At 42.9% G+C, this 25830-nt stretch overlaps 1 protein-coding gene across 3 annotated transcripts in view; it reads left to right on the top strand.

Moving 5' to 3' along the window:
• The window catches only part of FOXN3 (forkhead box N3), a 188803-nt gene that overhangs the window by 72750 nt on the left and 90223 nt on the right, over positions 1-25830 (top strand). For all 3 annotated transcript variants that reach the window (XM_066628300.1, XM_066628291.1, XM_066628284.1), the window contains exon 4: positions 21142-21206. In XM_066628300.1, the coding sequence (XP_066484397.1) occupies positions 21142-21206 (65 nt within the window). The remainder of the gene's footprint in view (positions 1-21141; positions 21207-25830) is intronic.

The following is a 25830-nucleotide window of genomic DNA, read 5'->3' as shown; positions in this document are numbered from 1 at the left end:
CTGTAAAAGGAAGCATGTAAAGCATGCACGTTGAAAGTATGGGAATGCACTACCCATCAGGCAGTGGCTCTTGTACAAAGGAGAGTGCCTTCTCCAGAGACATGCTCCATCATCCGAGGCCTGAGGAGCACTTCCCCTAAAGCCCACTGGAGCACACCAAGAAAGTGGGTCCTTCTGAATTGCTTATTGGTAAAGACAGAATGCATGGTTTTGCACACTGAACATCCTGAGGTTTGGTTCCCAGCATCTCCAGTTGAGCAGCAAGGCTGGGAAGTGACACCTCTGAGTCCTCGGAGAACTATTGTGCATTCTGGATATAAGGCAGATTCATGTGTACCCATCCAGGATTTCACTTCTGTTGAAAGGTCTTCAAAGGTTATTTCACTTGTTAATACTTTGTAATGAATTCAGTAGCTGGTTTTATTTATCCAAGAATAAATTTCACAAGGCAGTAGGATGCTAGCAAGTGTACACAATACATGAACTTTTATAGAGGGACTTGAAGGCAGGGTTAGGAACATAGTGAATAGGTAGGACACATATAATTTTCATTTGCTCTCCAGCTATGAATTCCATACCACCAAGAATACTTTTGCAAAGAACTTAATGGGAACTGGTAGATAATTTTGTGAAGATGATGGGCTTTTTACGTAGTTTAAATTGGTGTATACAACACAAGTACATAAATCCAAGGAGTTTCAGCCACGCGCCCTTGATAATGATCTTGGATAACTGAGTCACTGGCCTGCATCAGGTGGTACAGCCTGCACTGGTCTCATACAGTCCCTCCACTCTTCACAATGCTCCAATTCCTTTCTCATTTTTGGGCTTCCAGTTGTTATAGTTTGTCATTATGCCTGTCTGGCTCAGGGAAACCGTTTTCCACAAACTGTAATTTTGTCTCCAAGTCAGAACTGGAAACCAGCTATGATTTGTGGAAACCACAAATCTTGAGTTTACCTAATTCAGACAGAGCAGCAAACTATAGTTACCAGGGATGGGCAAGTCAGGCGTGGCTTAAGTAGAGTCTCCACCTCCGCAACCCGACTCAAACAAGTCATAATGGGGGCACTTTCCGAGTCACCTGGAACATTTTCACAGTTCAAAGACTCAAGTCTCGAGTTCTTGCTTTTAAAAAAGCTCACTGCAGCTCCGTGGTAGAAAAGGGGGCGGCTGCCAGGCTCTGTGTGTGCTTCAGGGTTCCCTTTAAACACTCCCCTACTGTCCCTGTCCTTCCCACCTGTCAGGTAGCAATGAAGAACGCACCAATCCCTTCCTGTCCCACCTCAGCTGCGACGAAACCCATGCCCTTCACATCATGGGCACAGCTGGATGTGATCAGGATGCATCTTGGCTCAGCAAGGCTCAGGACAGCATGGGGAAGCCCACAGGTAAGCCAGGGGAGATGATGCTCGTTACTTCACTGGACACAGCAGCACAGGAAGGCTGAATCAAGGGAGGCTGCAGAGGGAACACCCTGCTCAGACACAGACAGTTACTTTCAGGCATGTTTCTAGAAGGAGGGGTTTTGGGGGCTCAGGTACCCATTATCCATCCAGGCGTCCCATGATAACGGCAGCCTAACTTGGGAGATTAACCCTCTGCATGTCAAGCAAGCAGCATACAGGCAGTGAGAACAACCAGTTCTGCAGCCTGTTTCCTCTAAGCTGCTTGGCCAGCATGTGTTGTGCCACTCAGGCTGCAATCCTAACCACACTTTCCTGAGAATAAGCCCCATTGAACAAAATAGGCCTTACTTCTGAGTAGACCTGGTTAGGATTGTGCCCTCAGAGACATAACTGACCTGTACTGTGGACCGTAGGTGTCGGAGGGTTTGCTTGACCCATGACTTGTCCATATTGGGGGAAAAGGCTCTTCCTGTCCCCCCCCCTCCCGGAGACACATCCTCCATCTGGATGATCTGAGACAAGAGGAGCCAACTCCCTCCCCCAGGTTCTGTAGACATGCAGGCACCTCATGTGGATTACCGAGCTAGGTAAAATCAATATTTTTGCAAAACCTGCTACAAGTTCTGCATCATGAGACCCTGCATGTTTTTATAAGCGCAAACAAAACTAACCATTTCATTTCACTCCCCTCCCCCCAGTCCCTGTCTCTGAACGCTGCATATCCTGCTGCTGTTGCTGCTCCTTGTACGTGCAAACCCGGCTTCCGGATAATCAAAAGAGGTTTTTTTGGGTGAGATGGAGGTGACGTAAGCGGTAGCCATTGGCAGGTTACTCAAGTTGCCCAAGTGGATGGCGACTCACAAGTCAAGGGTCCCTGACTCAAGAATTTTGCAGAATCTTCCATGGACAAGACTCGAGTCTCCATGAGTCAGCGAAAAACGCTGATTTTCACGACTTGGACTCAGTCATCTGACTTGAGTTTCCTTCCCTGATAGTTAACAAGAACCAAGAAGTGAGGGATGGACTTACAGTGACCGGAAATCTCCAACCTGAGGTTTGCCCCTGACATCCAAACACACTAGGCACTGTGTTTCTCTGTGGAATTCTGAATTCTGTCTGTCAGAGATAACCCAGCCATGTACAGTCGGCCCTCCTTATCTGTGGTCTCGGCATCAGCGGATTTGTGCATCTGCAGACACTGAGCTCGTGCCTCAGAGGGCCTCCTGGGTCTGCTTCTAGTTTGCATTGGCTACTCCCTATTGCATCCACAGGTGTTCTGAGGCTCAGGGAGGTTGCATACTGCCTTCCTGAACTTCAGAATCCCTCCCAGAAGTGACCAGAATTCACCAGTATGAACTGGAAGTGGCTTCTGGTAGCATTCTGGTGGTCTTCTGAGGAGGCAGGGAGGCTGAGACAACCTCTGGAGGACTGGGTGCATCTTCCAGGTAAGTAGTTGTGGCGCCACACCAACCCCCATGGATTCTAGCATGGATCAGACTTTCATTCTAATCTACAGGATTGTTGTTAGAATAAAATGGCGAGGGGGGCCATGTATGCCACCCTGAGCTCCAAAGATGGGCAGGTTAAATGTAACAAATAATAAAATAGATTTATATGCCATTGGTTTGTCTAATTCTTTTCAAGCTATCTAAACTGGAGGCCATTGTCTTGTGGCAGTGAATTAGGTGAGCTAATTATCTGTCCTGTGAAGAAGTATTTCTTTTGTTTGACTCAAATTGACAGACAGTAGGCTTAATTGGACAAATCTGATGCTTGTTTCGTGTGGGGATTTTTCTGTTGGGTTTTCTTCGGAAGAGAATAATTTACCGTTTTGTTCTTGCTCTCTCTTTTCATGGAGAATGCCTCAACCTTACTGATGATTTTAATTATTCTCTTCTGTATCTTCTCTACCATTTTTACATCGCTTTGGAGTTGGAGTGACTCGAACTGCTCAGAGGGAGACATGATTGCCTCATTAAGAGCATGTTTATTGTGCTTTGACCACCGTCATACGTATATGCAGTCTGTTGTTAAGTGGTGCATGCCTGTACTAAATATGGGTGTGCCAAAGAATTATAGGACCAAATTTGAAAACTTATTTCTATGTCTTATTTTAAATACTTTTTGCTTTTTCATTACTGAGGCATACTGAGGTAAGGTCAACTTTATACTATACTTTCAAGTCCTTTCTTGGGTGGCTCCAGCCAGGAGACTGTGTATTACCTAAAATTTGTATAGTTTTCTGAGTGTACAAAGCACTGCACTTGTATCATCTTGTTGTCACTTTTTGCAACAACCTCGTACAGTAAGTAGCAGTAGTCACATGGGTTTTCAAACTGGGGCTGAGAGAGAGTAGCTTGCTTCAAACCACCTAAAGCAGTGGTTCTCAAACTTTTAGCACCAGAACCCACTTTTAGTATGTGAATCTTTCAGGACCCACCAGAAGTGATGTCATAACTGGAAGTGATATCATCAACTAGGAAAATTTTTAACAATCCTAGACTGCAATCCTACCCACACTTACCCAGGAGTAAGTTCCCTTTATTATCATTGTTAAAAGCACATATATAATAGCCTGTTAAAAGGACAGATCTGTAACGTTTCCCTAAATGCAGTCACATACCATGGAAGCATCAAGTCTAATACATATAATAAAAATAAAATATTGAAATGAATGGGGACTTACCTGAAATCAGCTCATGAACCACCAAGTGAGTCCCAATCCACAGTTTGAGAAATACTGACCAAAAGATCTTGTGACTGAGGTGGGGCTAGAAAAGGGGAAGTTTGTGTATGCAAGTATGTTTCATAGAGTCCTTTGTTCAATTCGGAGAGTTCTTTTTGAGCTATTTGTCTGCCTGGGATTTTAGCAAACAAATCGTGTTTAACATTCATATCCACCTTATTAGTATTCACTTGGGCTCTCAAAGTATCCGTTTGGTACCGTTAGCAAGTGTCACCACTGGCTGCAGATATGGCTGCAAATAAGAACATAAGAACATAAGAACAGCCCCACTGGATCAGGCCATAGGCCCATCTAGTCCAGCTTCCTGTATCTCACAGCGGCCCACCAAATGCCCCAGGGAGCACACCAGATAACAAGAGACCTCATCCTGGTGCCCTCCCTTGCATCTGGCATTCTGACATAACCCATTTCTAAAACCAGGAGGTTGCGCATACACATCATGGCTTGTACCCCATAATGGATTTTTCCTCCAGAAACTTGTCCAATCCCCTTTTAAAGGTGTCCAGGCCAGACGCCAGCACCACATCCTGTGGCAAGGAGTTCCACAGACCGACCACACGCTGAGTAAAGAAATATTTTCTTTTGTCTGTCCTAACCCGCCCAACACTCAATTTTAGTGGATGTCCCCTGGTTCTGGTATTATGTGAGAGTGTAAAGAGCATCTCCCTATCCACTCTGTCCATCCCCTGCATAATTTTGTATGTCTCAATCGTGTCCCTCCTCAGGCGTCTCTTTTCTAGGCTGAAGAGGCCCAAACGCCATAGCCTTTCCTCATAAGGAAGGTGCCCCAGCCCCGAAATCATCTTAGTCGCTCTCTTTTGCACCTTTTCCATTTCCACTATGTCTTTTTTGAGATGCGGCGACCAGAACTGGACACAATACTCCAGGTGTGGCCTTACCATAGATTTGTACAATGGCATTATAATACTAGCCGTTTTGTTCTCAATACCCTTCCTAATGATCCCAAGCATAGAATTGGCCTTCTTCACTGCCGCCGCACATTGGGTCGACAGTTTCATCGACCTGTCCACCACCACCCCAAGATCTTTCTCCTGATCTGTCACAGACAGCTCAGAACCCATCAGCCTATATGTGAAGTTTTGATTTTTTGCCCCAATGTGCATGACTTTACATTTACTGACATTGAAGTGCATCTGCCATTTTGCTGCCCATTCTGCCAGTCTGGAGAGATCCTTCTGGAGCTCCTCACAATCACTTCTGGTCTTCACCACTCGGAAAAGTTTGGTGTCGTCTGCAAACTTAGCCACTTCACTGCTCAACCCTGTCTCCAGGTCATTTATGAAGAGGTTGAAAAGCACCGGTCCCAGGACAGATCCTTGGGGCACACCGCTTTTCAAAATATAGCATCCATCATATTACATCATATTACATATTACATCATATTACATATTACATCCATCATATTACAAATCTTGAGGGGTTGTTTGTTCCTCCTCTTTTCTTCCTGGCTTTCTTTAAAGCAGTGACAGGTCTTAATGCTATTATCCTAAGACAGCAAAACTTGCTTAGAACCTGTTGGTAGGGAACCCATTATTTTCACAACTCCAACAGTAGCTTTTCTGCCTGCTCTTTCTTTTCTATACGTTTCTTAGCGGAGTCTGGGGGGTATCTGAAAAACCGATATTTATTGTTTGTTGCATAGGTTTTTGTGGACTAGAGTTCACTTCTTCAGATACATACACTGTTATCCTCAGCTGGCAGATAGGTAAATAGTATGTGCATGGTGATAGGGAATTGACATTGTAAACCAGGGGTGTCAAATCATTTCATACAAAGGGCCGAATAGCATTCATGATACCTGCTGAGGGCCGGAAGTGATATCATTAGGCAAGAAGTGATGTCATTAAACAGGTCATAACCAAAAATAAGCACTTTTTTCCTCACTTAGGAACTCATTAGCTGCAAATGACAAAAGAGAAAATACTCGAACCTTGACTTATAAAAATTGGGCTCTCCCATATCTTGAAATGTGGGCTATTCTTTCAGGAGTAACATCTCAGCACTGCTCAGCGCCTGAGGGCCGGATAAAAAGCTTCCACGGGCTGCATCCAACTCCTGGGCCTTATGTTTGAAACTCCTGTTGTAGGTGGGACCAGATGGCTATGAAATGCAAATAGAGAGATGTTTCTCAATACCATATATGTGTGAAATTCATTCTGATTCTTCTTCAGCAAGGCTTAATGTTTACCAGCAGTGGCTTTTTCTTATGGCAAACTATTCCATTGCCCTTACTCTCATTCCTTATTTCAGAATTTCTCAAACAGTGGGTCAGAACCCACTAGATGGGTCATAAGTCAATTTCAGGTGGGTCACGTAGTACCTAGCTCAGCCGCCATTGAAAATACAGAGATGAAAATACAGCGTACAGAGCTGCTGGGCAGGGCCGGCTCTCAGTGGGAGTGAGGCATGGTGCATTGCCCTGAATAAGTAGGAAAATGGGATTCTGGAAAGGGGGGGAGGGCTGTGTGACTGGAGAAGGATCTCACTTGAGTGAGATCATGAAGTGTGCAACACACTCACATTTGTGTGTAGAAGAGTGCAGAAGTTTTGCTGCACTTTACATCTCCAGAAGAAAACCATTTTTATCATTTACTTAACCCGTGGCCTTTTTAAACGCTTCTTGCATTCTAATTTTCCCTTGGCAATTTTTCTGTGAATACTTCTGTTCTATAGTGAATATAAAAGGAGGGTGGGACGGGGGGGGGAACATTTCAAAGAAAAGCTAACCGTACTTGGGGAACAGGTTGAAGAGATTTGACAGATTTAGTTCAAATACTGTTTGAACTAGACAGCCTGCTAAAAACCCATGAACTAGTTTTTTAAACACATTTTTATTTGAGTTTATCATTGTTTTAATTGTTTGCAACATAGAGTGTAAGGAAGAGAAATCTAAAAAAGAGATAATGTATTGGACCCTGAGATTTACTGGTTATTGGACATTGTTAATACTCACCTACCCTTAACACTGTTTGTGTTGTTGGCAGATTTTATCTGGATATTTGCTAATGTCAGATGTTAATATCTATTCCAGTATTCATAGTGTGATTATTTTTCTGAGTTGCATTTGAAAATCAAGAAGACTTTGGAAGCAGGGGATCGAGAAATTATAGTTCTTTGGGATTTTCCCTCCTACTCCTTGCTCATGCAAGTCTTTGGAAGGATGATTCTTGATGGTCTCTGCAGTCCCACATAAAGGTCCAGGTTTTGTGTAGTACAGACTTTAGAATGTTCTCAAGCTGTAGCTACGGAACTGATGTCTTTGTAGTCCCTTGGAGATGAGATACTGCAGCCCCTTGGAGATGATTTTTGTGTCTTCATCCCCCATGCAAGTCTCTGGCAAAGTCCTCCTTCTCAAGCCCACCAAGAGGGTCTCTCCCATCCTCAGTGTTGTAGGACTACTCGCTGATGTAAACTGTTTGCCTCTGACTGCTTTGCTACGTAACTGCCTGGCTTAAATGATTAGACAAATGGTTGTTTGCGAGTCTCGTCTTGCTGTCCTTTTATAAAACTTGGAATAGACAAGTTCAAAACGTAACACAAGTGATGGTTGTTGTTGTTCAAAGAAAAGTAGGCTTGGACCTCTGGTCTGTCATGCAGCAGGAGAGTTAGATTTTAAAAATTGAAAAGGAAAGGTAAATGTTTAACATTGTGTCAACTCTTATAAAACTGGAGAAGAAACAACATATATTTGTTGAATTGATTTTTGTCAAGTTATAGGAATTTGTTAATCTGATTTGTTTTTGTTTTGTTTTGCAAAGTTGAGAAATGTCCTAAAATCTGCAAGGCACAATTCAACTTGGGTTGAGCACTTTTGGGCTCCAATAATTTCAGTGTAGAGTAAAGCATGTACTTAAATGCCTTCTATTTATAGTTCTTAACTTTGAGTGGATTGTGCCCTAAATGTCTTGGCATAAATACATTAAAAATATTGAAATAAATTTTAATTAGTCTAGTTACTTTTCCAAAATCAAGGAAAGAATGAAGAGAGACTACTGCTAGCTGTTGCTAGGTAACACCTAATTGTGATATTAGCTGCCAGCAGCTGTCAGGAGGAATGGTAAATTCTTTTATCTTGTTAACAAAATTTACTGACGCTATAGCGATACATAAATATTCATCTTTAATTTAAAAATTATAAAGCTGCAATATAGCATGTCTTGTTACCCAGTTCTGCATTAACAATTCCTTTCAGGACTCCTGCCTAAAATTTTCTAATGCTCCAACTAGTTCCCTTTGTATTGGCAACCTTCAGTCTCGAAAGACTATGGTATCGCGCTCTGAAAGGTGGTTCTGGCACAGGGTCTAGTGTGGCTGAAAAGGCCAATCCGGGAGTGACAGTCCCTTCCACACCGGGAGCAAGTGCAGTCTGTCCCTGGTCTGTCTCCCTTTAGGCTTAAAAATAACCGCATTTTCAGCCCAAATATCCTGATACACTGTCATATAAGGTCAGTGATGGTGCAGAAATCGTGCTACTGCTGGGCTGGTTGTAGTCCTGCTGTAGCACAGCCTGGGTTGTGCCGACTCTGGTAAATTGGCAGTGGGAGGCATGTCGTGGGCAGGGATTAAGGGAGCAGAGAGGGCATGGGGCAGTTCAGGGGATGAAGGGGGGTGGATCTTGGTGGCAGTAATTTGTGCCAGGATCCTATTTCTTCTTCCCCGGTCCATCCTGCTCCTTTCGCCTCCTTGGACTTGCACCAGCTCCATAGCTGGCTGGAGTCTGATAGGCAGCCAGATAGGCTATGTGGCAGTAAGATTTTTTTATTTACCATCCTTATACCTTCTAGTCAGCATCCCCTTTATCATGCAATGCAGTCTCTGTTGATGCAGCTGCATGCTACAGCCTGCCGGGGAATAGTTTTGGGCTGTATTGTATTGTCTTGAGGTGTCTCTTCTGATTGCTGAATGTCTATTTATTTATTCTTCACACTGATATTCCACCCTCCCTCTAAGGAGGACGGCATACAAGAGAACTTTTACAGTCACTTCTCTTTATATGCGAATTTGCTATCTGTGAATTGGCTTATCCAAGAAGGCAGAATTGCTACCTACCTCTCATACTCCCCCCCCTTTCCCATTCTCTCCTATGCAAAGTCTTTCCAGATTTTAAAATGACTGACGGAAGTGCTCGGCACTGATCACAGCATTGGGATAGAAGAACCTGACGTGGAGAAGCTGTGTCTTAGTTTCTGTACCTGCAACCATACCTCTGTTCCTACTGTGTGCAAAAGTATCATTATACCGAGTGTATAATGATATCTAAACCTGGAATTGAGCTGTCACTGTCTGTTTTGTTTGGAAAATGACAGCTCCCCCAACTCCTGCAAACAGATATCCTTCTGCATTTGTCCCAGCAGACGCAAAATGATTCTGTGGGGTGCAACGGGAGAGAAATGCTGCACTTGGCATTCTGAGCTTGGGGTCCTTAGTTGAACGGGGCCATACACACAACCACCTAAACAGATGACTGTTTTGGATGTCACCTAGCTTTGACAGTTTTGGATATTCAGGGAGGGAATTCATTTTTAGTTATCCCCTTCCACTACTCTTTCAAATAAGTTCCAGTCCTGACAGCACCAATTGTCTGCAGTAGAGAGACCATTGTGTGCAGACTAGCATGCTACTCTCGGGATAGATTTCTGAATTGGGAGCTGAAACATGACCATGTGATTATGACACACTCATGCTTTCGAGAAGATATATATGTTGAGGTTAATGTTTCAAAAATGCTTCAGGACATGTCATCAGGATCCCAACGGAGGTGGTTCGTTTGCTAACCAACTTTCCAGTACTGGCATAGCTATGCCAGTGGGGTATGTGCTGCATCCTGCAGTTGGCAGGCAGTCATGGAGACTTCCTCAAGGCAAGGTAATGTTTGTTCCCTTACCTGAGAGTTGCATTGCCCTTATGTCAGAGCTGGAAAGTTGGTTAGGATTACAGCCTTATTCACTCCCATGTTGTGAAACTGTCATTCTCATGGTTCAGCTGTGACGTATTGGGTGCTGTACCTGTGCATGGACAATCTGACCAATTCTGGGTTGAATTTCTGCCTGTTGATATACGAAGCAGAGACCTAATGTGAATACCTGTGGGCCGGGCAGAAATGGGATAAGAGAGGTGAGTTTTGGTCTTCTTAGAAAGAGTGGTAACTCTAGTTTTTTTTTCCCCTCCTCTAAGCCCAATAAAGATCTGTCTGTCAAGTGTTTCCAATGTGGTATTTACTTTTGTTCTTTCTTGGATGACCTAGTCCGTTACTCCCCACCCTTAATTCACAAAAAGCTGTGAGCTCATAAAAGCTTAGGGTCGTCGTCCCCGGAATGGATGTTCTTCCTGCTTCTTCATAGTGGCAAATCCTGAACTAATCTGGCAATTATAACTTGCTCTCTGAGATAAATGTGGAAAATGAAAAATAAAGCCACACCTGGGCTGAAGTAACTAAATTGCATCACTACAGCGGATAGTAAAACTAACTTTCCAACTCTAGCTGTGATTTTATTTGTGTCATTTCCATGAATGCTGAAAGTTGCTCATTGAGTACAGCTACTTGGGTCACATAATCAGGTCCTTTTATTTAACAAAGGAAAACTCTTATGTTGTAATTGAGTGTTTGAATAAATACATGTTTTCTGAACATCATAACCAAAACTCAGTAGAGTAACAGTAATAGTTTGGACAAATAGAGGTTCATTATGAGCAAGTGAACTCTATTTGCTAAATATTAACTTAGACACTCTTTTGGATGTTGCAAGACCCATGTGTGCACACTGCAATTGGTAAAAGCTTCTTGTGTAATTAGTTCTGGTCAAGAACAAAATACATTAGATCTACAGCTTGCTGGCAAGATAACAGGGAAGGGCAAATCCAGTGTGGCTTGTCTTGAGTTGAGTCACAAGTCACTGTCCCCTGCGACTCAAAAATGAATCATAGCAGGGGTACTTTCCAAGTCACCTTTTCGCGACTCTAAAAGACTCGAGTTGTCGCCCCCTTTAAAAAGCCCGTCATGGCTCTGCAGAGGAAAACAAGGCTGCTGCTGGTGTGTTTGTATCACTCTGCTGTCCCCGCACATTTGTAAACGAGGCAGGAGGGTGGGAGAGACTGAGAGCGGAAATAGAAGCAGCAAGAGGGAGAAGGGTCGTGTTCTGGGAGGCTTACCAAGATGATCCAATCCTTGGTAGTTCTACTTGGAAGTAGTCTCACTGTAGCCAGTCATTCAATGAGGCTCCCTCTTCCCAAGTAAAAACAGTGCTTACAGCAGCCATGCCATATGGTTGGCAAGTGCGATAGCTACAGACCGCCTCCTTCTCCCTCCTTGGGCTTCTTCAGCCAGTCATAAGGCAGGAACTCCCTTGGGCTCACCCTCCTGCCCTCCCTCAGCCAAAGAAAATATCAGAATACCCATCCTTTCTCCAATGATCATTGGTTCCTTCCTATGATGGATGGGAAAAGCAGCCTGCTCTCACCTCCCCCCTCCTTCTCAGAGGCAAAAGCAAACATTAACGCTTCCCTGCCTCCCTACTGAAACTTCCCTCCTGCTCACCCAATTGGAATGCTGGCCCTAAGAAGGTCTTTCACGCCACGAAAACAGTAAGCAAGTACACCCAGATAGACTTGAGGCAGTGTGCATGGGGACAAGTGCCAAGTCAGAGGGCCCTTGATTCAAGTGTTTTTCCAAGTCTTCCATGTGTGTGACTCGAGTGTAAACAAGTCAATGAAAAATGCTGAGTTTGGCGACTCTGAGTCGAGTCACCTGACTTGAGTTCCCACCCCCTGCAAGATACCCTTATACTGAAAAATGATCTCAATATTCCTCCAGTATTTGGGGTCGTGTGTTTGTTTTTTTTTAAAAATAGCTTAGAAAAACTTAAAATTTTTCTTACAACTTTTGGTTAAGTGCCTGCAGCTACAATCTAGAATTGTTTTTACCTTGTGCCAATCTGTGGACGTGTCACTTAAAATACATGGAACCAGAACTGGAGCTCCAGTAGGGCTTCTGCTTCTAGTTTAAAGAAGCATGCACCCTATTTTAAACATGTGCATCCTTCACGCTTGATGAGAGATGTGTGCATTTTGAACATAGGCATTGCTTTCCTCAGATGGGCAAACCCAAAGTAATATAGATTTGTAATCTGCTGCCCTTGCATAATCGCATTGAAGGGAATAATATTTGTATACAGGTACACACTGTGTAGTAACATTCCAGTAACTGACCGACTACTGAATGATTGTGGTCCTGCAGAACTCACCAAACTAGCTTTCTTAATACCTTTTTTGCTGGCTCAACCATTTGTGTGCTTTCCGCATGCTTTCCACTTGCAGTTTCTCAGGAAGGAACACAGCTGTGTTGCTTTCTGCCTTCTGGCTCTGCAAGGCATTCTGGGGTGCAGCAAGGCTGCCATAAGGCATTCTGGGGTGCGACGTAGCTGCCATCAGTCTGGGCACTTAAACATTCAGTCAGCAATCCTGCTACTTGCCTTGAAACAATAGGTACTGAATTATAGCAAGTTGTAGTTCTGCGTGCTAAGTGATGGGTAGAGTGTGTTCTTCTATATAAATATAGAAAATATATTTCTATATAAAATTACTTTTTACAAGCTTAGGCTGTATAGATACATATTGAGAAATATTAATACAATTTGCTTGACCTTAGAATGTGCTGCCTTATGCAAATCTTCTGAGTGTGTTTCTGTGTAGAAGGCAGTATTTAACCTGCACACATATAAGCGGGGGGAGGGGGAGTCAGTGTGATTGTATGGAATGTCTCTGCTGTAGAAGTTACTACTGCTGTATAACATACCTGCAGTAATTGTCATTAAAACCTGTACAGAGGTGGATGAGAACATAAGAACAGCCCCACTGAATCAGGCCATAGGCCCATCTAGTCCACCTTCCTGTATCTCACAGCGGCCCACCAAATGCCCCAGGGAGCACACCTGATAACAAGTGACCTGCATCCTGGTGCCCTCCCTTGCATCTGACATAGCCTATTCCTAAAATCAGGAGGTTGCACATAAACATCATGTGGTGTAACCCGTAATGGGTTTTTCCTCCAGAAACCTGTCCAATCCCCTTTTAAAGGCATCCAGGCCAGATGCCGTCACCACATCCTGTGGCAAGGAGTTCCACATACCAACCACATGCTGGTATTGATCAAACCAGTTGCTGGTTTTGACCTTTAAAGCCCTATACTGCTCTGGGCCAGGGTATCTCAGAGATCGCCTACTTCCATACAATCCGGCTCGTCCTCTTAGGTCATCAGAGAAGGTACGTGGGGAGGTACGTGGGGCGGCGGCAAGAAATAGGGCCTTCTCAGTAGTGGCACCAATGTTATGGAACTCTCTTCCCCTTGGCTTGAGAATGGCTCCCTCTCTTGAGACTTTTCGGCGAGGCCTGAAGACATTTTTGTTTAAAGAAGCCTTCTGAGTGCATGGCCTTTTTAAACATCTTTTCTGTATCTTTTTAGTATTTTTACAGGCCTGATTCCTCTGCTTTGCTACGTTTTGCTCTTTTTATCTGACTTTTTATCTGACTATGGTTTTTATGGGTATATGTTAATGTGTTTTTAATATGTTTTTATTTGTGGTTAAATTATGTTTTTAATCTGTTTTTAATATGTTGTGAGCCGCCCTGGGTCCCTTTGGGGAGAATGGCGGCATATAAATAAAGTTTAATAATAATAATAATAATAATAATAATAATAATGCTGAGTAAAGAAATATTTTCTTTTGTCTGTCCTAACTGTCCCAACACTCAATTTTAGTGGATGTCCCCTGGTTCTGGTGTTATGTGAGAGTGTAAAGAGCATCTCTCTATTCACTTTATCCTTCCCATGCATAATTTTGTATGTCTCAATCATGTCCCCCCTCAGGCGTCTCTTTTCTAGGCTGAAGAGGCCCAAACGCCGTAGCCTTTCCTCATAAGGAAGGTGCCCCAGCCAAGCAATCATCTTAGTTGCTCTCTTTTGCACCTTTTCCATTTCCACTATATCCTTTTTGAGATGTGGCAACCAGAACTGGACACAATACTCCAGGTGTGACCTTACCATAGATTTGTACAATGGGATTATAATATTAGCTGTTTTGTTCTCAATACCTTTTCTAATGATCCCCAGCATAGAATTGGCCTTCTTTACTGCTGCTGCACATTGGGTTGACACTTTCATCGACTTGTCCACCATCACCCCAAGATCTCTCTTCTGATCTGTCACAGACAGCTCAGAACCCATTAGCCTATATGTGAAGTTTTGATTTTTTGCCCCAATGTGCATGACTTTACACTTACTGACATTGAAGCGCATCTGCCATTTTGCTGCCCATTCTGCCAGTTTGGAGAGATCCTTCTGGAGCTCCTCACAATCACTTCTGGTCTTCACCACTCGGAAAAGTTTAATGTCGTCTGCAAACTTAGCCACCTCACTGCTCAACCCTGTCTCCAGGTCATTTATGAAGAGGTTGAAGAGCACCGGACCCAGGACAGATCCTTGGGGCACACTGCTTTTCACCTCTCTCCATTGTGAAAATTGCCCATTGACACCCACTCTCTGTTTCCTGGTCTTCAACCAGGTCTCAATCCATGAGAGGACCTGCCCTCTAATTCCCTGACTGTGAAGATTTTTCAGTAGCCTTTGGTGAGGGACCATGTCAAACGCCTTCTGAAAGTTCAGATATATAATGTCCATAGGTTCTCCCGCATCCACATGCCTGTTGACCTTTTCAAAGAATTCTAAAAGGTCTGTGAGGCAAGACTTACCCTTACAGAAAGCCATGCTGATTCTCCCTCAGCAAGGCTGTGAAGATTAGGCTCCCTCAGCAAGGATATGAAGATATGTAATGGTAGGACTGAATCATCAATCTTTGTGCAAATTGGAAATAATTAGATGATCATTCTCTAAGAAGCTGATGACTGTTTGTGCTCAACTGCAATTTATTCTGTCTATTAATAGATAATAGGAACAGGAATGTGGCAGGTCATAAAGCTTGCTCGATTAAACTTTCAAACTTCCGTATGTCAGTGAAGCCAAGGAAGTAACTGATCAAGGCCGTGTTTATCATTTGGATCAAACATCTTTAGTTACTTGATTTAATACTAATAGCGTTTCGCAAACCTGCAGTTAAGTTAAAATCTTTCACAAATTTTAGTTTTCCTAACTACGGTGATGTCAGAGCCGGAAGTGTGATGCAAAAATCTTGCTGAAGCTAAATAGGTCTGGTCAGTATATGAATAGGAGACTTCCTGTGTGTTTTGTCTTGAGTTCCAACATGGGTATCTAAGAAGTGAGTGTATGAAATTATCTATTAAAAATTATTTGGATTTGGCCAAGGTCTGGCCACCTTATGTGACATCACGTGTTGGCAACCTTCAGTCTCGAAAGACTCTATGGTATCGCGCTCTGAATGGTGGTTCTGGAACAGCGTCTAGTGTGGCTGAAAAGGCCAATTTGGGAGTGACAATCCCTTCCACACTGGGAGCAAGTGCAGTCTGTCCCTGGTCTGTCTCCCTGGCTATGGGCCTTCCTTCTTTGCCTCTTAGCCTCAGACTGTTGGCCAAGTGTCTCTTCAAACTGGGAAAGGCAGTTTGTGAGACAAATGGGATGCAGGGGGAGGGGCAAGAGAGGGGTTTGTGGATATCAGGAAATTGGAGAGGGAGCAGTGGTGAGACAAATGGGATGCAGGGGGAGGGGCAAGAGAGGGGTTTGTGGGTATCAGGAAATTGGAGAGGGAGCAGTGGTGAGACAAACGGGATGCAGGGGGGAGGGGAAAGAGAGGGGTTTGTGGGTATCAGGAAAAACCGTTTGTCTCAGCAGTGTCTGAACACTGCTCTCTCTCTCTCCAATGGGTAGATGAGCCTCGTCAGCCTGGAAAGGCAGCTCATCTAAGAGAAGGAAAACTCTGATCCCAAACCTCCACTGCCTTGTGGCTACATCCAGTTATGTGACAATGTAAAAAAAAAACTTATTGTTTGAGTAGCATTGCATTTACACAGAGCCACTGCTAGTTACAATACACTTTGTAGACAATTGCTTTTTTATTGACACACAGCAGCCCTTATGCAGAGACCTTTTGTATATAAAATTAGACTGTTCTTCTGCACCTGCACGCAATGATCTCCCCTTCTGAAGAGGTGACCATCATGATCAAAGCTTGAAAACCTTTTGGGGGAGGGGATGGAATTCTAACTTTTCCCATATTCCCCCCCACCATGATAGTTATTGATAGTATCAGGCATTTATCTGACAGTGTAATCCCTGGTGCTATTGCTCACTTCCCTCCCTCGTCCAGTAGTGCTGTTTTATACTGTCCTCTCTGAATTGGAATGTTAGAACTTGACAGATCACAGGCCTACAAAATTGAGGGTCAAAAGTTTCTCTCAAACTTTATGGTGGCTTGATATGAATTTGGGGTGACAATTCCAAAAATGGCATCCGTTTTGTCCTATCACATCTAGTTTTGGAGATATAGTATAACCTCATTAGTGAATGGTTCAAGCAGCTTCCTCATGAGGAAGCCATGGTCTAGGCTTCCTCATGAGGAAGCTGCTTGAACCTTTCACTGAGGCTATACCATATCTCCAAAACTGGACATTAGGGCAAAACAGATGCCATTTTTGGAATCGGCATCCCAAATATACCCAGGAATTGGTGTAACATTTAAGGAAGTAAAATGTGTGCTGGTCTGTGTTATGAAATGGAGTTTTGGAGCATCCATGATTTCTTGAAACCAAGATGGTTGGTGGTCACATGTGGCAGTGAACTTAAATAGATTGGATGCAAGGCAGATTGCATGTGAAAAAGGTCTGTGGGTGCCATCTTGTTGTCCTGCAACCTTAACCTGAATTACATATTGTATCTACACAAAACCACTGAATCATTCACTACTCCATACACAGTCTTTTGCCAAGCTGGAGAAATAAACATAAGACCGAACCAACTTAATTCTCATATGAGGAGTAAGATCTTGTAAGTGTCTTGTATATTTTGTAGAATATTGCAAAAGTCTTGGAAGCAGTAATATATATCTTCCAATATAACAATATATTTTCCAATATATTAATTTAAATTGCTGTAATTTAAGCTAAGTCTTCGGTATTGTCAAATGGAATGGAGGTTGAATGCTTATTATTAAGGGGATTGTGTATGTGAAATAATTGTGTGTGAAATTCTATGAAAGTGTAACCAACATAGCGAGCCTGATGTCCTATGGAAGCTGCTGCTATGTTCTTGGTCACTGGTCCAGGTTGTCTCTTATCATTGTCGACCCTCATCCAAAATGTCTTACTGTCCTTTGAATACATTGAAAGGAAAGACATGACTGCTTTGAAAACAATATTTAGAGATTCATATTTAAAACTCACTCTTTGTAAATACATTTCCAGTGGGTTTGAACGCACAGCTCTGCTTTTTCTCTTTTTCTTACTGAACTAGTGATCTTTATTTACTGCCCCTCCCCCAATTGTTTCTTTGTTGTAAGACAACTGAAGGAAATCCAGTTATCTTGGGTCTTTGGAGCTGCAAGTATTTAGAGCTGAAGTTTTCTTTTCTTGAGCTGAAGAAATAACTCTGATACACTCAGTGAGTTGTATCCACAGTGATGCGCATAAGGAATTCTTTTAAGTCAGTATTGCTCAATTGCTAGTGAACCAGGAATTGCAAGCAAAAGTGAGACTTGTTCTCAATATACTACGGTCTTGCCATTTTCAGGTGCTACAGAAAGTTATATTGCAGATATGTATTGGCAACCTTCAGTCTCGAAAGACTATGGTATCGCGCTCTGAAAGGTGGCTCTGGCACAGCGTCTAGTGTGGCTGAAAAGGCCAATCTGGGAGTGACAATCCCTTCCACACCAGGAGCAAGTGCAGTCTGTCCCTGGTCTGTCTCCCTGGCTATGGGCCTTCCTTCTTTGCCTCTTAGCCTCAGACTGTTGGCAAAGTGTCTCTTCAAACTGGGAAAGGCCATGCTGCACAGCCTGCCTCCAAGCGGGCCGCTCAGAGGCCAGGGTTTCCCACTTGTTATTGCAGATAATATTGCAGATAATATTGCAGATAATGTATGCTGTTATTTGTTTAGCATTTTAACTTTACTGCTCATTAATGCAGCAGTATTGCAGACATGCTTCACACAGGGATTATGCTTCAGGCACAATTTCCGAAAGTAATGAGGAATGCATTTTGGTGTTGCCACCTCAGTAGGAAAGGCAGCAAGCAGCTTCTCTGTCCTCTGAGTCCACAGTTATGGCCAATAATATTCTTTAGGCCAATTTACTTGTTGCGGTACTAATAATACTGGCTACAGGAAATACTGTAGTGCAGGAATACTGGCTATAGGAAAGCGCCCTACAGGTAGACCACAGCTGCGATACAAGGACATCTGCAAGAGGGATCTGAAGGCCTTAGGAGTGGACCTCAACAAGTGGGAAACCCTGGCCTCTGAGCGGCCCGCTTGGAGGCAGGCTGTGCAGCATGGCCTTTCCCAGTTTGAAGAGACACTTGGCCAACAGAATGAGGCTAAGAGGCAAAGAAGGAAGGCCCATAGCCAGGGAGACAGACCAGGGACAGACTGCACTTGCTCCCATTGTGGAAGGGATTGTAACTCCCGAATTGGCCTTTTCAGCCACACTAGACGCTGTGCCAGAACCACCTTTCAGAGCACGATACCATAGTCTCTCGAGACTGAAGGTTGCCAACAACAAAATACTGGCTACAGAATCATTCTTGGAAACTATAGGTGCTGCATGGATCTTCCACAATCATCAGGAAGCACATTGAAGGGCTGTGATAAATAAGGGATAGTGTAATGTTTGCTTTCTCGGCTAGACTTGAGCCATGAGACAGTTAACATGAATTGTATCTGTGTGCAATAAAAATAATCTGTTTAACAAATAACCAGAAAGCACCAGTGATATTCATGGCTGCTCAAGAACAGTATTGGACATGGTTCCTGTCTTAAATGGGGTTTATTGTACATAAATAACAGCACAGAACAAGCACATATAGCTCTGTAGTTATCCATACTTAATGCACATTCCTGTTTCATTTTGTGCGTGCCGGTTGCCTTTGAGGCAAAAATGTTTTGTGTGTGTTGGCATCCTTCAGTCTCGGAAGACTATGGTGTCACGCTCTGAATGGTGGTTCTGGAACAGAGTGTCCTCTCCAGTGCACGAAACCTGGGTAAAGTAGGTATGGAGGATAGGCTGTTACCCATGCAGCAAATCCCCCCTCTCCACGTCACTGAAATGGTCCAATGGAAAGGCAGAGGCCAATACGGTTGGTTCCAGCGGCGTCACAGGAGTTGCCAGAACGTGACTGTGTTCAGCCATGAACTGCCTCAGGGACTCCAGCTCCGGATTTTGCCTCGAGGTTGACTCCTGAAGCCTTTTCCGTAACTGGATGTAGCCACAAGGCAGTGGAGGTTTGGGATCAGAGTTTTATTTAAATGTTTTATATTTAAATAAAATGGAACACATGGAACATATATCCTATTCAACTTTCCAGTGTCGCTACAGAAGCCCTGAGGTTAGTGAACATATATTCCCTGACATTGAGGAGCACTGTGTGGCTGCACACCTACAACAGGATGCAGCATGATTCCCATTGGCACAGCTGCGTTGGTGCTGGAAAGTTGGATAGGATTTTGTCTTCAGAGGTTTTGTGCAACAGATTGCACTACTGGTCATGCAACATGTTCTGCTGGCGCACCCTCTTTCACTATCAGTACTGCTATTCTGAGATAGAGCCAATTACCTTCTGCAATGCACTTAGAAACATTCAAGTAATTGAGCAGGGTAAATAAAGGTGTGAACCACTGACTTCATTGTAGTTTACAAGACAACAGCATTGCTACTGATTTCTCATAGCTGGCAACGATTAAAACTATGACCAGTATAACATAACAGCAATGAAATGAACAGAGAGGACCACCATTCAAGTCTTCTTAGCTGTGAATTTGCTGCCATTTATCTTCTTTGTGTTTATTTTTTATCCTAATTTGGTAATATGTAGAAGTTCTTATTTTGCTACCTTGCAGGATTGTTATAACGACCAACCACTTTAGTATTTGACAGAATCATGAGCAAGTTTGGTGTGTGGTGTTGAATTTTTGAGTAGTCTTTTTTCTTTTTTTTTTCTTGAGCATGTGATGTCAGAGCTATGACCTCGATTCTAGTGTATCCCATATTTTTGTTCTGTATTAAATAAGACTTCACAGCAATGGTGGAATGGTAAATTACATTAAGACATCACTTTTAAAGAGTGTTTTATTTTACTGTATAACATCAGTGGTGTGCCGTATGTATTGGACCTTGTGTGATTTGGCCTATTGAGAGAACCTCTTTGGACACAATCCTAACTTGAGCTGGAACAGACAGGCCAATTCCTGCGCTGTATCCAGCACAAGTTTCAGGCAGCCAGAGGCTCAGCTAGGGGCAAGGGGAAACGAGGAGAGCCACTGCAGTCCCAATGGGGCTACTCAGATCTGTGCCGCCTCCGGAGGTGGTGCAAATCCAAGCAGCCCGAAACTGCCCTGGGCCTCACGGGACTGGGGTCAGGAACCAACATAATTGCCAGGTCCTAGACCCACCTCCTACTCCCCGCTCTCCTGCCCCCGGGAACTCCTTCCTCCTGCCCTCCTCTGCCTGAAACACCTGGTTTTTCTGAAGATTCTTGCAAACTTAGTGGGTGCTGTGCTATGAATTTACTAAAAAATTTTATGTGTGGGAGAAATATTTTTGTTTCTAGCTTCCTCTTCCTGGCTATAGTGTATGTGTGTGGGCAGAGATGAGGCTGAATTTTCTTGTGAACAGAATTTGATTTGTTAAATCTATTCAGTGGGGAAATAAACTCTGCTCTTCATAATTAAAGTGTCATATTGTTCACATACCAACAGTGATACCAAATTTAAAGGCTGTATAATTGGAATGACTTGTAAATCATTACATGTGACTGAAATTTTCTTTACACATTTTTTTTAATTACTTTTAGCACATCAGGTCCACCCATTTGGCCAGGAAGCACCTTTTTCAAGAGAAATGGAGCCCTTCTGCAAGGTAGGTCATAGAATCTACTTCTTGTCTCTCTGTGTCTCCCCCCCCCCCCACTAATTGTTTTGACAATTGACATATTTTCTCAGGCTTTCTTGAAAGGAGCTCTTGTTGACTCTACTTTGTATTTTTTTTCCCTTGAGCCCGGATTTGTCCAAAAAACATTTATAACTTATCACAAAATGTTAAATATGCTGTACAGGTGGTTCTCTGCTTTCTCTCCCTCCCTCCCTCAAGATGCACATTGTTTATTTTTTACCTCTCATTATTATTATTTAATACATTTATATCCTGCCTTCCCATTATAGCAAAGTCCACAGCATTTATGCAGAATTTTCTGGAGTAATTTGTATTCTAGTAGAAGATATTCTACACAAGCTTTATCGTAACTTACAATTTATGTTGCTTAGGCCGCAAACCTAACCAACTTTCCAGCTTTGACATAAGGGTAATACAACAATAAGGAAAGGGAACAAACATTGCCTTACCTTAAGGAGGCCTCCAAGACTACCCCCCAACTGCAGGATGCAGCAGATGCCCCAGTGGCACAGCTATGCCAGTGCTGAAAAGTTGCTTAGGATTGCGCCCTTAATAAAATAGCACTGTTTTATGTTACTCTCTGTTGTGTCATCGCTGCTGAGCATCTTGCAACAATTTTGTGCAAGGTCTAGAGCAAGAAAAAGTAGCAACTGGTTGGTTAATGTATAAGAAAGTCTTGCCTTTTTAAATTTTGTTTATATTTGAATCTTTGTTCCATCCTTTTCAGTATTGGAAGAAAGACATTCTTGGTTAAGAAAAAGACTTTTGAAGGTTTTTTTGCCCTTGTGTATTTTTCTGGGACTTTTATTTTCTGCTGAGAACAACTTTGACTAGTATTTTATGCATGTGTAACAGCTCTAAGATTTATCCTGTGTTGAACTAGAAGTAATGAAAGCTGCAGGTAGAATTTGAGCGAAAGTTTGGGCTGCTAGGTAAGGATTTGAGTAGGTGTCGTGGAATCTGGAAAATGTAAACAAATGACTCTGTAGTAGTTCATTGAATGGAATAAATACATTTGGGACATTTTACTGCAGAATTTTGGTCCACTTGGACTAGAGGGTGTAAAGAAGACTCAGGTTTTTAGCAGTTGTAGCTTCCACTGTCACTGCAAGTTTTGTGAAATTCGTACATCTGTCTGGACCAAAGATCTCCTTTCAACACAACAGATTAGGGCAGAGAAGAGAAGCCTGGTCTTGTATTGGGTCTTATTTTGGTGATCCTGTTGACAATCTTATTTGACCTTTCTGGAAAGTTCATAGCAGAAACTAGTTGTAATGTGTGGATAGTCTTTACTAATTCTTGGAGTAGAAAATGCATTAACTCTCCTTGTATAGTTACGGACATATCTCGTTTTCAGGCACTTCACTTTAGAACACTTTGCTAATATGGCACTTTTCAATTGTATTCATGCTTATTTATGGGGGTTATTATTACCTTAAGAGGGTTTTCGGCAGTGACGCACACACCAACGGACTTGGAGCTGAATTGAATGAGTCGACCGGTGCTATTTTGTTACCCACACTCATGTACTGTGGCATCTATTATTTTTACTTTTGCATCTTTTTTAGGTCTAGAACTGTTGCGCAATTAATAAATGATAGTATAAATATGTTTTTAGGCTTTTATATACAAAGGCAAGTGGGGGGAAACGCTTTGATTCACATTAAGGTGGTATTTGCTTTCTGTCGGTGGTCTGGAACCTACCCCACCATATTTGCGAGGTATGCCTGTAATTCATTCAGGGTACTGTGTCATGGAATGTGGTGCATCAGTATTTTTTCTAGGAATGAGCCCAAATTGCACAAGTATAGAATTTTTTGTTTTTTAAACGGACATACCAAAAACTAAAAAAATACGGAAATCTTTAAATCATACTAGTGACGTCCAGGAATGTTGGTAAGATTGCTAAAGTGCACTTAAAAATTAGGTGTACTATCTCTTACTGTACTGCTTTTGCAACATATCATTATGCAATCTCATGCCCACAAAATGATAAAATTACAGATTTACATAGCTAACAATTCCGTTCAATGAGAACCTCTGCACAGCAATGCAGAAGCACCAGCACAGGCTACGCTGCATTCCACAGGGGATTTTTGGCTGCTGGAGGTCTCCTCAGATTAAGGAGTCATTTGTTCCCTTGGCTGTGGGCAAACCTCAGCAGCTGCAACGGATCGACTTGGACCTGCACCTGCGATATCACTGACCCAAGTCTGTGTTGCTCTGCTCAGGCCCAGAAAGGGGGTTTGGATGAGTCACATGCCAGAGTCACTGATCTCACCCTTCGTCTACCCTGCCCCATTTTGCCCTCCCACTGCCCCATTCAATCCCCTCCCTGCCCTCATTGGCCCCCCCTCCCTGCCCTCCTCGGCCCCTGCACTGGATGCCCCTGTATCTGCTCCAGCAGGTCTCTCAACAACTACCAGCACCAGCAGGTAAGCTCTAGCCTTCAAATAACCAGATTAACACTAACAGAAATGCAGTGATATGTTCTTCTTGATTGCAATAACTGCCATTGTGTGTGACTGTAGATGAGACATTGAATTAAGAACATAAGAAGAGCCCTGCTGGATCAGGCCCAGGGCACTCGCAGACTTTAAAAAAGAAAAAAGAAAAAATTTTGCACTGTCAGCTGGATATCTTGCTCTTCTTTCTATTCATCAGTATATCGTTTCCCAGTTTCATTTTCCATTTCGAGCAGAATTGTGGTGTTATGATTAAATTATATAAAAATATTTTCATATCCTGTCCTTTTCAGCCAGTGTTCATTACTTTTAATTGAGTACTGTTTAATCATTAATTGTTCAAACATAATCAAGAGAAAATACATTGGATGCTTCAAATAAATTGTTCTAGATCCTTGGGATACTGCAGACTTTCATTTAACATGTGTGAACTTTTCCTGGAGCACTCTTGATATCTTTACCGTTGTGAAACATTTTGATGGCGGTCATTGCTGAACAGCATACATACAAAGGTGACAGGAAAGAACTCAAGGCCTAAGAGTTGCCTCACTCTATAGGGGTTTATTGCAGTGTTTCTCAAACTGTGGGTTGGGACCCACTAGGTGGGTCGTGAGCCAATTTCAGGTGGGTCCCCATTCATTTCAATATTTTATTTTAATATATTAAATATGCTACCATGGTATGTGACTGCATATGGGGAAATGTTACAGCTCTGTACTTTTAACAGGCTACTATGTATATGCTTTTAACAATGATAGTAAATGGGACTTACTCCTGGGTGTGGGTAGGATTGCAGCCTAGGATTGTTAAAAATTTTCCTGCTTGATGAAGTCACTTCCGGTCATAAGATCACTTCTCGTGGGTCCTGACAGATTCTCATTCTAAAAAAGTGGGTTCTGGTACTAAACATCTGAGAACCACTGGTTTATTGTAGGATTGTATAGGAAACTGTCAACACTCTGTATGTATATCATAAGCATGCATTTTTCTGCTACATTTTAGGATCCTGTTGTCAGTTGTATGTGTAGCACAGACGCCACCCCCATATGGCAAAACAGACATGCAGGCTTGTCATTTGGTGACTGGTCCAATGCCGTCTAATGAATTTCATGTCGGAGTGATGGCTACTGCAGGCAGTTTATACCTGTGTACCTACTGTTTGGTGGAGAATAATGTACTCTTGTTTGCCTGAGCTGCAGTTTGTCAAGTTTTCCTGTGCCACAACAATTTTTAGGAACATTTTGTGGGACATCATGTTATACACTAAAACAGGGCAAAGATAGGGTGTTGTCATGATGGAGGAGTAATTTTCAGTAGTGGAATTTTGAATTCACTGAAGAGGGAAGAGGTGATACGGAAGATGGATGAATTACCACAAGGTCATGGGATGTGTCTTCAAATTTTAAAATGCTGTATTCACATGTGATATCATATGAATGTAATGTACTGATAAAAACAATGCTACTTTTTTGCATGTACTTGGCTTAGAGCATTTTGGAACCAGTTGCGTCTATATAGTATAGCTCAGCCATTTTCAACCACTGTGCCGTGAGTTGTCCACAGGTGTGCCTCAGGAATTGGGGGAAGGTAATTTATTAATAGGGCCAGTGGGAGATGTGAGCCCCCACTGGCAGCATGGTGTGCCTTTGTCCAAAAATTGTCAAAAACCTGGTGATGTGCCTTGACGATTCTAGTGCCTTGTCAGTGTGCCGTGAGATGAAAAAGGTTGAAAATCACTGGTAGTGATTGGTACTCACTTGGAGTAGAAGACAAAACATAATGCTCATTTCAAAACAGCTTACACTTAACCTGTTTATCAAAGGAATAAAACATCCACTTGTAAATGACTCAGGGCACAGTTTACTGCCTTAGTTTACTTTGCCTTGGCAACTGATGGGAGTAGTCCAGTACTTCAGGGCAGGTCAGGGTGCACAGCAAACATTAGGTAGGGGTGTGTTTGTACTATAGTTTGCCTTAAGCCTGAACTCCTGTATGAAGCATTCAGCAGAAAAATACTTGCTTTGCTGAAATCAACTCTGAAAAATAGCATTGCTGATTGCAACATTGTTCTCTGCAAGTCCTTGCCCAGCCCCTTAGATGTCTAAAGGGAACATTGGAAAGCAAGC

Source organism: Tiliqua scincoides, chromosome 1 (assembly GCF_035046505.1).
Source record: "Tiliqua scincoides isolate rTilSci1 chromosome 1, rTilSci1.hap2, whole genome shotgun sequence".
NCBI lineage: Eukaryota > Metazoa > Chordata > Lepidosauria > Squamata > Scincidae > Tiliqua > Tiliqua scincoides.
The sequence above is the reverse complement of the archived record's forward strand: the minus strand, read 5'-3'. Positions and strand labels throughout refer to the sequence as shown.